The 16880-nt window shown below is 34.4% G+C and overlaps 1 protein-coding gene and 2 pseudogenes across 2 annotated transcripts in view; 1 reads left to right on the top strand and 2 right to left on the bottom strand.

Annotated features, from left to right (window-relative positions):
- LOC148601725 (DDB1- and CUL4-associated factor 17-like) overlaps nucleotides 1-16880 on the top strand; it is a 46733-nt gene that overhangs the window by 26184 nt on the left and 3669 nt on the right. For both annotated transcript variants that reach the window (XM_088554380.1, XM_088554381.1), the window contains exons 13-14: nucleotides 3322-3405; nucleotides 5413-5568. In XM_088554380.1, the coding sequence (XP_088410506.1) occupies nucleotides 3322-3405; nucleotides 5413-5568 (240 nt within the window). The remainder of the gene's footprint in view (nucleotides 1-3321; nucleotides 3406-5412; nucleotides 5569-16880) is intronic.
- Nucleotides 7383-9789, bottom strand: LOC148601727 (uncharacterized; annotated as a pseudogene).
- On the bottom strand, nucleotides 10901-15237 carry LOC148601726 (uncharacterized; annotated as a pseudogene).

The following is a 16880-nucleotide window of genomic DNA, read 5'->3' as shown; positions in this document are numbered from 1 at the left end:
GTAACAAAAGTAAATGAGCAAGTAAAAGTAAACATCTCACATTCTTTATATCAACATCCTTTTTTATGATCATTTCTGTAATGTGAAATTAGGGAGTTATTCTTTGATGTAAAGCCCTTTGTATACCATATAATATCCTGCAACTTGACATTTCTGTTTAGAAAAGACAATATTATGGTATTCAAGCAGGTATTTTATTTTATTTAAAAATTACAGTGACATTAGTGATCTTTCTGGCCACTGAACTTACAAGTTCAGCAATATTATCAGCCACATCTTCCCCCAAGAGTCTTCAACTAGACTTACAGTTTTCATAACCTCTGTAGAGATAGGTTTACTAGCTTTACTTGTTGACTGGAAAGCATCACCAGTGGAGTTACCACTATCCCTACTCCCTTTTTGGATTTTACCAGTACAGTGGAGTTACCGCTATCCCGACGCCCTTTCAGGATTTTACCAGTACAGTGGAGTTACCACTATCCCTACTCCCTTTCAGGAATTTACCAGTACAGTGGAGTTACCACTATCCCTACTCCTTTTCAGGATTTTACCAGTACAGTGGAGTTACCACTGTCCCTACTCCCTTTTTGGATTTTACCAGTACAGTGGAGTTACCACTATCCCTACTTCATTTTGTGATTTTACTAGTTCAGTGGAGTTACCACTATCCCTACTCCCTTTTGGGATTTTACCAGAGTAGTGGAGTTACCACTATCCCTACTCCCTTTCAGGATTTTACAAGTACAGTGGTTACCACTATCCCTACTCCCTTTCGGGGGTTTACCAGAGCAGTGGAGTTACCACTATCCCTACTCCCTTTCAGGATTTTACCAGAACTGTTCCCAGAACTGCTAGACTTTTTAGGGTCATAAGCTTGTTTGTCAACATTCTTCTCATCTGTCAGTACTGTAATCGGCACATACGGTGCTGAGAAACCAGAAAAAAAAATTTTTTATGTCTGAAGTGAAAAGATTCATGATATCTGCTTCCTGGTTACTGTTTAGATTAAGAGGGCAGTTGGTTGGACTTTGAATCTGATTGGACATTGTAATCATTGAATACGGATGTCGTGTATAAAATGCTCAGTTAGCAGAATAAGTATAAGTTTAAGAAGAGTTGTCTTACAGCCTTAGAATAAAAAGAGTCAGATTTGAGTATGTCATTAGGTTTTATAGTACACAGCTTAAGGAGCCCAGGAAGAATCCATTTTTGATTGATATATTTTTACCTGTAAAAAAGGTCTTCTCCCACCAGTAGGAATAAAATATTCAGCTTCTTCAATTAAGATGTCTGCATTGGGTATGCTATGTGTCAAAATGATGTCATGAAGTATTATTTCTATGCAACTTTCATTAAACTCTTTAAGAAATTAGGAGTTTTGCAGGTAGTTTCTCAATCCAGATTTAAGAGTCAACATGTTCAACAAACTAAATATTATGTCAAAATTCTCTTGACACAATAGGCTTGCATGTGGCCAAAATCTCCTGAAAATCTAGTGTATTTCCCATCTGGCAGAGTTTGTATGATTTGCACTATTAAAAATGTCCACGATGAACTGCAAAAAAAGTTTTATTGGCAAAGTAAACACATATTTTACTATATATCATGCCATATCTATACTAATTTGACTTTGTTTTCAGTGTGGAACTTAATAATAACAAATCTTACCCCTTTATCTGTGATATCTTTGATATAGGGTTTGTAAGGCTCGTTCTATTTTCATTTTCTTTACCGGAATTTACAACATAGAACATATTGAAATCCGAAGACCGATCTGCATTTTATTGTTTACTTCCGGGTACTTGAAACGCTGTATAAAAATGCAAAATCTATTTTTTGTTTTTTCTTAATACCTTTATCATGTAGAAATAGATATTTGTTATTTTTTATTGGTATTTTTTCACACAAAAAGATGTTTTGCCCTTAACGCTGAACTCAAAATTCTCTAAATGACAAGTCTCCATGCTTTTGAATGATAGACTAGGACCCAATCTCGTGAAATCACAGGGTCACATGACAAGAGTTACATACCCTGTACTACAGCATGGTAGCATAAACTGCTTTGTTTCATGATGGAGATTTGTTCATCTGCTCTCTGACTGAGGCACAAGCCATTTTTATCCTGGAGTGAGGGCTGGGATTTGATGTTAGAGACTGTGCAAGTACTTTCATTCGTGGATACCAATTTTCATGCATTGGAAAAAGAAAAATAAGTTTGTGAATTCTTGAAAGAGTAATCAAGGGAACCAAGGCGGTAATCAAAAGAATGTAATTCAGGGACAAAGACCAGACATGGAAAACAGACATACACAACAAAGAACTTAGAGTAACTAAAATCATACATACAAAGTAACAAAAGCAAATGAGCAACTTGGACTCCACTAAAAACTGGGAGCATGGACCAGGTACACCGGTAGGGTAAGTGTCCTCTGCTTTTCTAGAAACACCCGCCAAGTTGCTCGTAAAAAGTCAAGTCCAGATTAAACGAAAGAGGAAAGGAAAACTATGACACATTGAACAAATCAGTTTTCATGGCGCAGATGGATACACTGTAACAATCCACAAGTTCATGATGACATCCATAAAACTTTTGTAGTGGTGACTTCAATCTTGTAGCAACATAACCCTACTCCAGAAGCCTATTTGTTAGAATTCTTTTACCATCGATTTCTAAGTGTAGGTCAAGATATGAGGCTGACTTCACTTTTGGTTTTCAGGTTTTCAGGATACAGATCAATGGAATTCTCTTTTTCATTGGTAACCAAATTTTGTGATTTGGCCTACACACAAAAACCACATAAATTAGTACCCCACAAACAATAGTACTTTCGCAGTATGTAAATTTTTTGGGGTGCAAGCACAAAATTTGTATTTATATTTCAACAGCAACTGAAATCCATATTTGATTTAAAAATCTGCCTTTTAAATTAATGAGGAAAATATAGAATCATTATTTGTATTTTTTAGACTTACTACACTTAAAGATCAATTGCAAAGGATATTACCAAAACATATGACAAACCCAATTACTTTTCATTCCGTTATTTCAACTTTCCTGTCATCTGTGGTGACATTCCTTCGGCACCTGCGTATGAAGTTTTCATGTCACAACTCAAACATTATACCAGAGCTTGCAATAACCATGCTAGACTTCTTACAATTAGGCTTCTGGAACAGGGTTATGCTGCTATAAGATTGTAGTCATCACTTCAGAAGTTTTAAGGTCGTCATCATGAACTCCTAGAACGTATCCATCCTTATCAGAATAGTAATAACCATGCCTTGAGTTTGTATTGTTTTAAGCTATTCTTTTTGTTTCAGGAATATGTACCATATACATCCTCAGGGAGGCGAGTGAATCGACCTAATCGTCAGGACAGTATTGACGGTGCTCATGAAAATGTGGTAAGTATGGGTCTTGCTGTTTGGACAGGATTTTAAACCTTAAATATCTACAAAAACTCTAGCTATATGAACCCCCCCACAAAAAAACCAGGAGTGACATCATGTGATCCTATAGGGATCCACCAGCAACACCTCTCATATTGCAAGTAATTATAATCCAGTTATAGTCTAGCAACAGTAATGCAGCTCCGGGACACCCATCGCTAAGGGGTCCCATCAAAAATAATCACACTTGGGCATATCATTCAATTCAACAAAGTGTTGTGATGTAAATAAAGTAAATAATATGGAAAAGGTGGGATAATTATCCAAAATTCACAGACCATGTCCTTCTCGTTGGGGGGGTGGGGTGTTAGGGTGCCTGGGATTGTATTTTTGGGTTAAAAAATAATTGTTAAGTAATGGGGGGAATTTGAATCATAATATTTTTTTTCTCTCCATGGCTGAGTAAAAATTGTTTTTGCTCAATTTGGAATAACTTTTTTTTAAATCCTAGATCCAGCCCCTCCCCAACCCCCTGAGCATAGAAATAGTCAAGACCTAAATTTAAAAAAAATAAAATTTCACCATAACAATTGGAAAGTACCAACAATATATGTATTTATAATGCAGGAACATTTGATCTTGAACTTGATATAACATTAGCTTTTTATCTTGCTCAAAATAATGACATTGTGTCAGGAATTTAATTGAAGATCTCAAAGGAAATGAATGTAGTTTTGTGTAATTTCAAGGTCATCACATGATGGTACATGTAATGTAATTAATAACTGTTATTGAGAAATTACCCTAGTGAATCAGATGACCTAGCTCCAGTCACTTATGTCAATCAATCAGTTGTGCAAAGTTATTTACTGTTGAAAATCTGTCACATAGAAGAAAATGGTCCTATTTACCATTTCCTAAAAGTTATTTTAAAAAACATTCAGTGGTTTAGGATGCAGTATATAGTCACATTCAGTAGCCCAGCTTACAAGGTCTGATTTTGTAGAATTTAAAATAAAAAAATGAAATTTGAGATTGGATTAATGTAGAATGCAACTATTCCTTCACCTTGCAGTGATTTTGCTTGAATTATATATGGAGGTTCTTGATTTTTGTGGAATATTACGGAGTTGGGTGATAATTGGACTTTGTAATTTTTGTCAGAAATATACCCCAAGCAACAAAGTTAGGGATTTGTTATATGGGTTTTTAACATTTTTTATGTGTCCGTCAGTCCGTCAATCAGTCCTCTTTTTCTCATCACAAGTATTTTTGCAGTGTTTAGCCTGACATACCACATATTTACTGCATCAACCAACACTACATAACCTTTCTGAATCTGCAAACCATGTCTTCATACAAAAATAAACATGTTCTTAATTTGGCAAATCTAACAAGCGGGGCCATCATTAGTGTCTTACAGATACATTTGATTTACTAAAAGAAAAATCACTACTAACAAATGATGCGGTGCTCCTGTGACAAACAGGGCTTCTAGTTTTGTATTAATGATCAAATGATATGACCTCATGTTTTCAAATTCTCCAGGTGAGCAATTCATGCTCTTTAGAGCATCTAGTTACCTACTGTACTTAAGTATCAGTCTTTTTAAAAAATCAGACAGAAGGTGATTCATGCATGTCAAAAACCTACCTAATTTAGTATTATTTTTTGTTCAGAAACAGTTACTGATCACATAATCAGTCTTAATTTTTATATGCCTGTGTAAGATGGGACGTATTATGGTATACCGTTGTCTGTCCATCTGTCCGTAGTCAACATTTCAGACAATAACTCAAATTCACTTTCACCAAATTGATTAAGTTTAAGTTTTCGGTCAGTAACTCAAAAACAATAAAAATAATGTAGATTCAATCATTGTACATGAAATTGGCACTTTGCAAGAGTTATCGTTCTTGATTTGGTTTGATTTGATTGATTTTAGTGGGAGATAAATGTACTGGTACTTAATAATATAGAAAATAACAAGAGAATATCAATTGTTTTTATTATCATTTTCAGACAATATATAATGTTGACTATGAGGATGACCTTGACATTATTTGTGTCACTGCTGTCTACCAGAACTTTGATGACCCAAAGGGTGTAATCTGTTTCTATGACAACTACACAGGGCGATTGCTGAAGGAAGTAGATATAATAGAACCCAAGTTAGATGTAGGTGTAAAAAAAAAATTGAGTACTATTACAATCTGAACCAATGGCATCTTCAGAAAAAAATTGTTAATCCTGTGCAAAGTTTGGGCAATTAATAGCCTTGAACTCCCTTTTTAGCTCACTTGGATCAAAGGTCTGTGTGAGCTCTTTATTAATTATGCATATCAAGCATAAAACATGGCCACCATTCCTTTTCTAAACCACAGAGGTCAAGTCACCTATTTCTACATATATCTTAAAAACTATAAAAGTTATGGGAAAAAAATTAAAATGTGACCTTTCGTCTTCAGCTTGAAGAGCTCACTACAACCTACAAAGTTCCTCATAGGATCCAGGTTGTGTGATGACTCCTTATTGGAGTTATTGCCCTTGGAAGGTAAAAAATGATGAATTTTGTGGTGTTTAGCTTATTACTTGAAAACCATAGTAGATAAAAATTAACATTCAGTGATGAAATGATCCTTATAGCAAGGCATACTAATTTCCTCATGAGTTTAAGTTATATGATGATTCCTTTTTAGAGTAAAAATACTTTTACAAGGAGTGTGAATCAGGCTCTCTTGAGCCTTTAGATTCCTGAATCATGCTGGAATCCTACCGTTTTTTTTTTGTTTTTTTTCAAATTCTCTGGATAAGCCATGTGGAAGTAGTTAAAAAATAAATTAATTGTATACAATAGGTACACAAAACAAAAATTATCAAAATAGAAAGCCAAATCCCTCTCGGTTCTACCATGTGCAATACAAGGAATGAAGCCTCAGTGTATTACATATATATGTGATACTGCAAATTTTTACTGCAAAAAATATATTTGTTGTTATTGGTTGCCATGTTGCCCACCAACTATGTATCTGGTTTTATCTTTTTGGCCCAGTTGCCTATCAAGTGTATCTTGTGTAATCTTTTTTGCCAGGTTTCCCATCAAGTGTATCTTGTGTTATCTTTTTTGGCCCAGTTGCCATTAAGTGCATCTAATGTTATCTTTTTTGGCCTGTTTGCCCATCAGGTGCATCTTGTGTTATCTTTTTGCCCTGGTTACCCATTAAGTGCAACTTGTGGTATCTTTTTATGTCTGATTGTCCATCAAGTGTATCTTGCGTAATCATTTTGGACTGGTTGCTCATTATGTTTATCTTGTGCGATCATTTTTAGCCCAGTTGCCCATCAAGTGTATCTTAAAATTATCCTAAGTAAGTCTGGCCTCGATATGACCAAGTTTATGTAAGTGTTGGGTGAAAATTTGGTTCAAACATAGTCATATTGAGACACTGCTCCCTAAATATACAACCCAAATCCAAAATGGACTATGCTCTTATCATATGCAATCAAAGTCTCTCAGCCTTTCAGAACTCACTAATGAATACGATACCTTTGTGTGGAAGATGTTGAGGAAACCTTTAAATAATATATGCTAATCATAAATTTATTGCATTCCCAGTCTTTTTTTATTTTTTTTTTTTTTTCTGAGTACTAAATCATCGTAGGATCACAAGAAGAATCTCTCCATTCAGATAAAATCTTAACTTAAGTTGCTATTGAACATGGGCCCAGATTATAACCAGACCACCATGACATCAGATCCTTATAAATCTGCTATATCATTATATGAGTTGTAGTAAAATGCATATTTTAGTAAGTTGTTATCTACAATGCTAGAACATTGTGAACATTTCCCATATCTCTTCTTTATTACCTATGATCTTTCAAACAGTATGTTGATATCTCTAGATCAACTATGAAAAATGTTGACCCGTCAGTTACCATGAAAATACAATACACACAAAACATGAAAAACAACAAAATGACTTCTTAATTTTAATTACAATATCAAACATGATAATGCCGAGGTACACATGAAATGCAAAAGTGATGTTATACAACATTGAAACATATCAATATCAAAAATCATTGACAAGCTACAGATTTAAGAGGACTAAATTGCACCTTGCGCTAACATCTTTGTCTCAATTCACAAAACCCTCTGTCATGCAAAGCCATTGGAAAGGTTAGACGTCTCCCCAAAAGATTAAAAAATATGTCTGTAAATTTCAGAATTGCCTACCCTTTCATCCGATAAAATGGAACTTACAGAACCTCTTCCCGCTATATTTGACATTCTCTTATACCGTTGGTAAGAAGCTGATGTTGACCAATCTGTATGTTGCATAACCTCTTCACAGGGCCTCCAGGCAAAGCTAAAATAATTGCACAAGCCCCTGGAATCCCATGGGGCATTTCACCATTATCCAAGCAAAGTTCCCTTAAATATTTCTTCAAATGGTCATACATTGCACTAAACGTAAAAGTATTTTCAGTTACTTCTTTCCGATTTTTACTTAGTGTACGGAACAGTCACCTGAATCTCAAATCAATTCCTAACACTTTTGCCCCTTAAAAATACCTTTCCAATGCTTTTGCAGGACATAACAAAGCATCACTTGTTTTCAAAATAGAAAATTCACTTATCTTTCCTTTCACAAGAGTTTTGCCAACTGTATGTGAAAAAATGAAACCCTCTCTGTTAGGTAATAACTTTACTTTTTGAGAGAGACACAACCCTAACTCCAGAAAAAATATTGCACATTAAAAAAGGCTTGATCTCTTAATAACACAAATTTATCTGAACTTTTTAGGATCATATTTTGCAACAAATCATCAATGTACCAGCTGATTGATTGGAGTTTGCCCAAAAATAACAATTTAGCTTGTTCAGACACGACATGGGATTTTGACTGTTTTAATTTAATAGAATGCAAGTATCTCTGAATTTCCTGACTACACACAGGGTTTCCTACATTATTCAGTTCGTTCCAAGAAATACCTGTACCAATAGCTTCAAAAATTGTCTTGAGCTGACCCAGCAAAGATTGAACTGTACCGGACGCCAACCTTGTTGGACATTGGCAAGGATGAATACCAAATTTACCAAGATTTTCACATGATAATTCATGAACTTTCATGAGTTTTACCTTTCAAATCTCTAAATACAAAAAAACGTTTTACACCTAAAGGGGTTGCTGCTGTTCTAAAGCAGTTTTCTTTCTGTTGTAACTAGTATTTCCAACTAAATTATCCAAAAAGTTCAAACGTCTATCTACCACATAATCCATGAATGTATTTTTTTTTGGATGCATCAAGAACAGGAGCTGGTTTCTCATCACTTTACTGACAGAAATGATATCCCATATTATTTGCATAACCACAGACCAAACACTGCTTTGCTGGGAGTCGAATCCACGGAATCACAGCCTTCAATAAAAACATACTAAAATTGAAGTCTGGCAACAAAAAGATGCCAAGGTAAACCAAAAGAACCAAATTTAAAGCCTTTGTTCAAAAAATAAAGAAGTGACCTGCGTTCGCCTTTAAAGCCAAAATATGCCACTCTTTAACATGCTGCCAAAAAAAGCCCACCAAACAGGTGTGGGTTCCAAATCCGGCACAATGAATGTGCAACCCTTCACAAGACTCTGAGCACAAATTTCAGGACAGCAGAGATCAAATTGAAAGGTTGGAAAACAAATGGATTTTTCTCCAATTCCAAATTCTGGAAGAAAACATTGGCACCACTCAATAATACTGTAGGAAAGGGGGTAAAATGCAGGGCTACCACTGCTGTCCAACATGCTATTTGAATCTGAAGACATCAAGTCTGTAGAATGGGGCCAAACTTTCTCTCCACAAAGTTCCGTTTAACACGTGGCAACATGGCATTGGACAATTTTAACTTTCTAGACTTGTGATCAGCCAGATTTTTAGCAGAACTTACATGAACAAGACGCAGATCCATATTGACAGCCTTTGTTAAAACAAGATCTCTTTTAAGATCTTGGTTAAAGAGTGATCTCAAGCACCTTGATTAGATCAAGAGTTCACCACCGCCAGGTTATCACAAAAAGCATCTACTCTAGCATTTACAATCTTATCTTTAATGGATACAAGGGAGTGGAGGAGAGCATTTGCCTCTTTAATATGAATAGGCGAGTTGTGGTCTGCTTTCCAATAATCTCCAAACTCTACTGAAGATTCTCCAGCGACCATGCAAGCACCCCATTTGAACAGAGATGAGTCTGTATCTAAAACTATCTGAAAATGTGTTTCTAACCTCCATGAGGCACACCCTTCCCATGTATCAAGAAAACGCCAATATTCTAACTCTTCTCTCAAATCCTTATAAATATAAACTGGTTTACTATTCCTAGAAACAGTACTAATAGCCATATTAGCTTCTCTGGAAAACAACCAGGCAGAAAGGATGGCCAGATAAAGGGAGTTTACCCGTGAAACGCTGTAAAGTCTTAATGTCCACCTTTGTACCTTTTAAGGTAGATTCCCTTAAAACTCGAAACGATCCCTTCTTTTGCTCTGGCAAGATAAAAGCAGACTTTATCGTGTCACAAAACATTTAAATACTTTAAATACCTAGCTGGCTCAAAACAACATTTATCCAAATTCAAAAAGTATCCCAATCTAATTAGTACTTGACACAGAATATATAAACTCTTTTCAGCTAATTCAATAGAACCTCTATCACCTTTTTCTGTACTACTTATAAACTCGCACACTTTGTACAGTAGAGAGGGTATGCCCAGTGACAGACAATTGCTTTTTGGGACTAGACCAGTAGTGTGATAAATATAGGCACTTGCTTTAAATCCCAAATAGAGAGAGTTTAGAATCATATACCATCCAGCAAATTGAATTCCAAAGAATTTTCTAGAATAGTGCTAGAAATAAATTTTCCAAACTCTTTACAATTAGCAGCATTCTTGAAAAATACTGTAGGTGGTAAATCAGAATCATAGGAATGACCTTTAAAGTTTCCTTTAAAATGCCTAAAGATAGGGTGAACATCAACTCCATTTTAAACCAGTCCAAAACCTGCTCAGGGCAGCCTATCATTTTCCATTGTTTTACATAATTAATCAAATTTCCAGCAATGAAAAATTTAGGATCTATAAAAGCAAGATCTTGAAGTCTAAAATTTCTACCATCAACAACGTCTTCAGCAGTAGGTAAACAATTTGAGGGCTGAGTGTCCTCTCCTTTTGAATTCACTAAATTAATGTCAAAAATTCTTCCTAACTTAACTCCTGATGGTTTAAAACCCGATTCAAATTTCCAATCTGGAATTTCTGGCTCAAACCTGGATTTCTTATGAGAAGGTTCACAAAACTGTTTGCTTTTCTGAAAGTAACAAAGAAAAAATTTTATTCAAAGAAAAGGGGGAGACACTCAACTCTCACCTGCATTAATAAAATAATTCATTGGCGATCAAAGCTCCTGGGAAAAGTATCTACTACTTAAAAACCGAGAACACCTAAATTTACTTTTATTTCTCTTTTTTCACATTAGGGCAGTTAACAATAAAATGACCCTGTTCTTTACAGCCAAAACAAATGCCTGGGGTTCTTTTACCTTTTCCACCTCCATGCATAGGAGGCTGGAAACTACTATATTATAACCAGGGCCTGGATAGAATCCAGGGTAATGGAATTTAAAACCAGGACTTGGAAACCCAAATCCAAGAAGTGGATACCCAGAGCCTGAGGCAACCAGCATATCATTCTGTTGAACAGTAGTTTTCTCTTTAGAACCATCCTGATATTTTTTCAATTTAATCTAATCAGAAATTAAAGATGAAATCTTATCCTCTTGGGATCCAAATAATTTCAAAACAAGCCCACAAAAATCAGTATGATCTTCAAACTTTTTACACATAGCATAAGATTTTGAAATAAGTATAGAATCTTTGTGATTCACCTTATTGGCAGCGTCAACTAACATCTCAATAGTGGCCAAAAGTATTCCTGGGATAGTAAGCTTAGGTCTGGTGGCTAATATTCTGATGATATGATAATGCCTCATCTACCTGAAGGTCTTTGGAATTGTTTTTAAGTTCATCTAGGTCCTGTCTCATTGCAAGCAACCCTGTTTTAGTACAGGGCTCCTCAGCAGCTGCTTTACTAGTACTGCCTGCAAATATAACACCTTGATCACAAAACGGAATCAAATCAATGCTATGTCACAAAAAATTGCATGATAACCTTATTAAACAATACTAAATATGGATACTTTCCAAAAATTTATACTAAATACCTGACTAAGTATATTACATCTGCCAAAAATGTACTCTGAAAGTCACGGTCATATTACATCTGTAAGCATGATATAAAACTTCTATACCGACAATCCCAAATACTTCATACATATTTTCTAAAAATATACCTTGAGCAACAGCTGTGTCTGCCAGACTCTGGGCATTTCTGCTTAACATCTGCTCATTGGGTCCAATCAAGGGCTAAAATGATTGATTCATGAGCTAGAATCCTAAGATTCTTTAAGGAATCCTCTTTTCCTGTAAGAAGTACAACATCCTTCACAGATTCACCTGTATCAAAATACAAAAATAAAAGTTATTTATAAATTTCTATCTGGAATAAACACAATCTACCACTTTACGATACACTCTCACATATACTTAACACTGTGACTCCAATTAATTCAACAATGACAAGAAACACAATGGGGATATAACTCTCCCTCCTAATCCCGCGTACACTCTATAGGTACCAGTATCGTATTGCATATCCCTGAGCAGGTGTACGTCAAAACATGGATGCTATCAAAATATAGTGCATTTTCTTTTTGCCTCTCGACAAACTAATATTTTGTCAAAAGATATGAACAATGACTTATAAAATAGAGCAAACATCACACTGTAAGATGAAGAACTTTTTTAAAAGAAAATCTAACATAATATCATAAAAATGTTCCACTGAAAAGGTTGGTTTGGTGAGTGCAAAACGAAAGTGAAAGTAGGGAAAATGGCTATTTATAGTTCGAGACTACTTTTCTGTCCGATCTTCGTGGACTCACCCTATTTTCTTTGCGGGAAATTATTTTTTCACATGTCCTTAGAAATGCTACATAAGTGAAAGTTTTATTGAATCAATTTACATATTTTTTAAAAAATCCTAAAAATATGCACTTCACTATAGAAGTCTATGGGAAAATTAATACGATACTGAGACCTAGTAAGCCAGTTTTTCAAGTAAAGTTGGATATTCAGCAAGTGGTCTTTACCAGCTGAAAAAGTAGTACCCCAATGCAGGTAACACTTTTAAGATGAATTAGCCAACTTTTGAACCTGATTTTTTATGGTAGCTCTGGTTTTTTGCATTTATGGTTAATCTTTACCAAATTTGGAAATGCATTTTGTTTTCATGAATTTGTATAATATCAGTTCAATAAAATTATTATCTTGACTGTTTATGATGAGCATATCTATATTCATGTAACCTAAAGCAAGTAATTCTCCTGCATAAAGGATAGTTTTCAAGTTACAACACATTTTAAGTATGTGGTTAGGACTTGAAAATAGTCATTTTCCATACATTGCCTCTTATATATGAAAAAATGAATATTTTTTTTATTTTTTGTTTTTCTTTCAAATAAATAGCTAAAATGAGTTGCCATATAACTGTGTGGTTGATTTAAACACAGAAATGTCACAAAAGTCAACAGCCAATTTTTTAGTGGACTTTTTTTAGTGGTTCAAATGGACAGATTCTAATGCGGCAAGAAAAATAAAGTTGTTTTTTCATATAAAAACTGAATTTTTTCAAAAAGTATCTAAAGCAGACAGTTGTTATTATAATATTTATACCAATAAACTATTTTTCTTGCATCATAGCTATCTGTTTTAAAGAAAAAGTCCTTTTCCTGTCATATTGAGGTCCTTTTGTATCTGCCTGGGGTACCAAAATGGCTTAAAATCTGTATTTTCTGCATATGAAAAGCTATATTTTTTTAAAACTATGATATTGGTATGATTTTTTTTGGATTTATTATAATTGAAATGACCATATCTATAGTTTAAAACAGTTGGTTGTACCAGTCATTATACTTTACTTTAAACAAGAGGCTCCCTTGAGTTAAAGACAAAATAGGAGGTTCGAATATTAATATTTCCATATATGGAAGTCACAAGTGGGGATTAAATAATGATTTGGAACTCATAGTACAGCTCATGTATCTACCATGTCAGAATAAACCCCAAATTTGCTTAGCTTGACTAATGCAGCAGCTTTTTATCAAAAGTAATATTTTCTGGCTAACACTGAGATATTAGTCTCATGCCTGGAATAGGGTACCTATATAAAAATTTTAATAGAAAACTCATGTTTATAGCAGGGCAATGATGTCCTGAATTTTCAGTATGAAAATGAATACTCTAGCAGAAAAACAACAAATTTTATGATTATATTGAAATGTTTATTAGTAATAGGTACCAGTATCGTATTGCATATCCCTGAGCAGGTGTACGTCAAAACATGGATGCTATAAAAATATAGTGCATTTTCTTTTTGCCTCTCGACAAACTAATATTTTGTCAAAAGATATGAACAATGACTTATAAAATAGAGCAAACATCACACTGTAAGATGAAGAACTTTTTTAAAAGAAAATCTAACATAATATCATAAAAATGTTCCACTGAAAAGGTTGGTTTGGTGAGTGCAAAACGAAAGTGAAAGTAGGGAAAATGGCTATTTATAGTTCGAGACTACTTTTCTGTCCGATCTTCGTGGACTCACCCTATTTTCTTTGCGGGAAATTATTTTTTCACATGTCCTTAGAAATGCTACATAAGTGAAAGTTTTATTGAATCAATTTACATATTTTTTAAAAAATCCTAAAAATATGCACTTCACTATAGAAGTCTATGGGAAAATTAATACTATACTGAGACCTAAAGGCCTTCCTTGACTCCAATTAATTCAACAATGATAAGAAACACAATGGGGATATAACTCTCCCTCCTAATCCCGTATACACTCTAGAGGCCTTCCTTGAGAAAAATAAATGAGACCAAGTCAAGTTCCAACATACTGCTTTATTTACAGAAAGTGTCCAGGACTTACTAGTGAGAGTCCTGTGTACGCTTTTATAAAGAATTCCGAACCTGGGCACAAAAAGGGGGTATACAAGTAGACTAGTGTACCCAGGAACATCAACAACCCATCAAACAAAAACGAGCAGACCCTAATATGAAAATGAAGATTATGATTCTAAACATAATTTCAAATCCAAAAAGTTTATTAAACTATAAAAATTACATGACTAGCCCAAAAAAAGCACATGTTCAGCCAAAATATCACATGTTCAACCAAGCCGTACTCTCCAAAAAACTTAAATTAACTTGGTTTTTTAGGGTTGTTTTTCCTGCTGGGGCATATCTCATTGTGTCTAATTTCTCTTTGACACATTTATCATTTCATTTAAACATTATTCAATTTTTAAAATATTTACTTGATAAACAGGACACTAAACATCTCGTTTTAAAATACAAATTAAATATATAATTGACAAAAAACATGTATTTACATTAATGTTTTGAATACTCGTGGCTGTAATTACCCATGCTGGGCACACATTTAATTCAGGTTCTTAACTATGTTAATAACAAAATAACAGCTGTTTACCAGTCTATTTCTCTAATTCTTTTATTAAGGCTGGTTTGGAATAACTCTCCAAAGGTTCATCTTTCTTAAATCTGGAAATTGCCAGTAAAATCTGTATGTCATTGGCGTCCACCGCTTTCATCTGGTTAATAGCAGGGATAAGGCGTTTCCCAACCAATGTACAGTTAGGTTTTAACATTTGTGCCACTGTTGTTGGCATAATTTCTGAAACAAAAATTTCCGACATTAAACATGTGCACTTCAAGGGCACAGGTCTGACCTGTGAGTTTTAAATTTCGCAAATACACCTAAAGAGAACACTGACAGACATAAATTAATTTACCTGCATTTCTATAATATGCAAAACACGCCCATAAATAACCTACAAACCTACGTAAACATCTTAAGTAGCACTCCAGCTAAGGATCATGCAAAATGTGATTCATGGGTAAAAAGCCTACATATTTTTATTTTTGATATTTTGTTTGAAATGTCATAGTAAATAGAAATTAACACATGGTTTTTCATATAACCCGTGCTCTTAGGAGATAAAAATTGTATAGAATGCACTGTAGATTTCAAAATTAAGGGAAATAACTCTGTAAATGACACTCAAATACAATAGAATCTACTGGATTTTCAATGTGGATTATCTCTTAAGAGCAGGTAGATTTGAATGAATAATTACGCATTTCATTGTACAAACCCATAAAACAACTTAATTACAAAAATAAAAATATGTAGCCTTTTTTAGAGTGTATCACATTTTTCAGATTTTGCATGATTCTTACAAAGACAGCTACTTAAAATTCAGAAAAAAACAAAACAACAAAAACAACAGAACAAAGTGCAATTGACGCAAATAAAAAATACTTTGACCAACAAGAGACTTTAAGCTCCTTGGTTCAACATACACATGGATAAACAAAATCCCTAACTAGAAGACACACAATGAAAACTGAGTATTTCAATCATCGAAAAAACAAAAAAGTTTAACAACAGGCCGTCTTAATCCATATAAACAAATTGAAATTCGATGAAAATGCTCAGTCTCTCAAAAACTGTACTTAAACTAAAATGATTACACTTGTCACTACTAACCATATAAGAAGAAAATAACTTGCCTCTTGCTAGTTCAACACAAACGTTGCCACCTTTGCAAACTTTCAAGACAAAACAAAAAATACTTCTACAATGCACATTAATACACTTACTAGAGCTTGAAAAGTCTGTGCTACCTGCTCAGTAGCTGCGGCCAAACTGAATGTATTTGTCAAAATCTCGCGAGACTCACTTATGATATGTGTTATATTACCGGTCATGTTGCCCATCAAGTGCATCTGGACTGGTTGCCCATCAAGTGTATCTTGTGTTTCCATTTTTGGCCAACCATCAACTGCATCTTGTGTTATCATTTTTTTGCCTGATTGCCGATCAAGTGCATCTCATGTTCTCTTTTTGGCCAGGTTGCCCATCAAGTGCATCTTGTGTTATCATTTTTGGCCTGGTTGCCTATCATGTGTATTGTGTGTTATATTTTTAGTGGGGTTGCCCATCAAGTGTATCTTATGTTATCTTGTGGGTTGGTTGTCCATCAACTTTCTGTTTGCTGGGACAGTTTTATTGTTTAGCTATTTAGTATTCAGTTTTGTATTGTGTGCGAGGCTTAGTGCTCTGTGCCTCATTTATGTTTTGTTTTATATATTCTTGTGCATTTTAGGGATGATTGGGGGAATCTGTGTCCTATTGACATACATCTATTTATTACCTTTCACAGTATTTCTTCACTGTTAGTGCACAGATTTTATCTAAATTTGTTTTTCATACTTCAGTTAAGGACTAGTT

Source organism: Perna viridis, chromosome 12 (assembly GCF_037379345.1).
Source record: "Perna viridis isolate PV_CMFRI_1.1 ecotype Kerala chromosome 12, ASM3737934v1, whole genome shotgun sequence".
Taxonomy (NCBI): Eukaryota; Metazoa; Mollusca; class Bivalvia; order Mytilida; family Mytilidae; genus Perna; species Perna viridis.
Note: the sequence above shows the minus strand (reverse complement) of the source record. Positions and strands in the feature narration are given on the sequence as shown.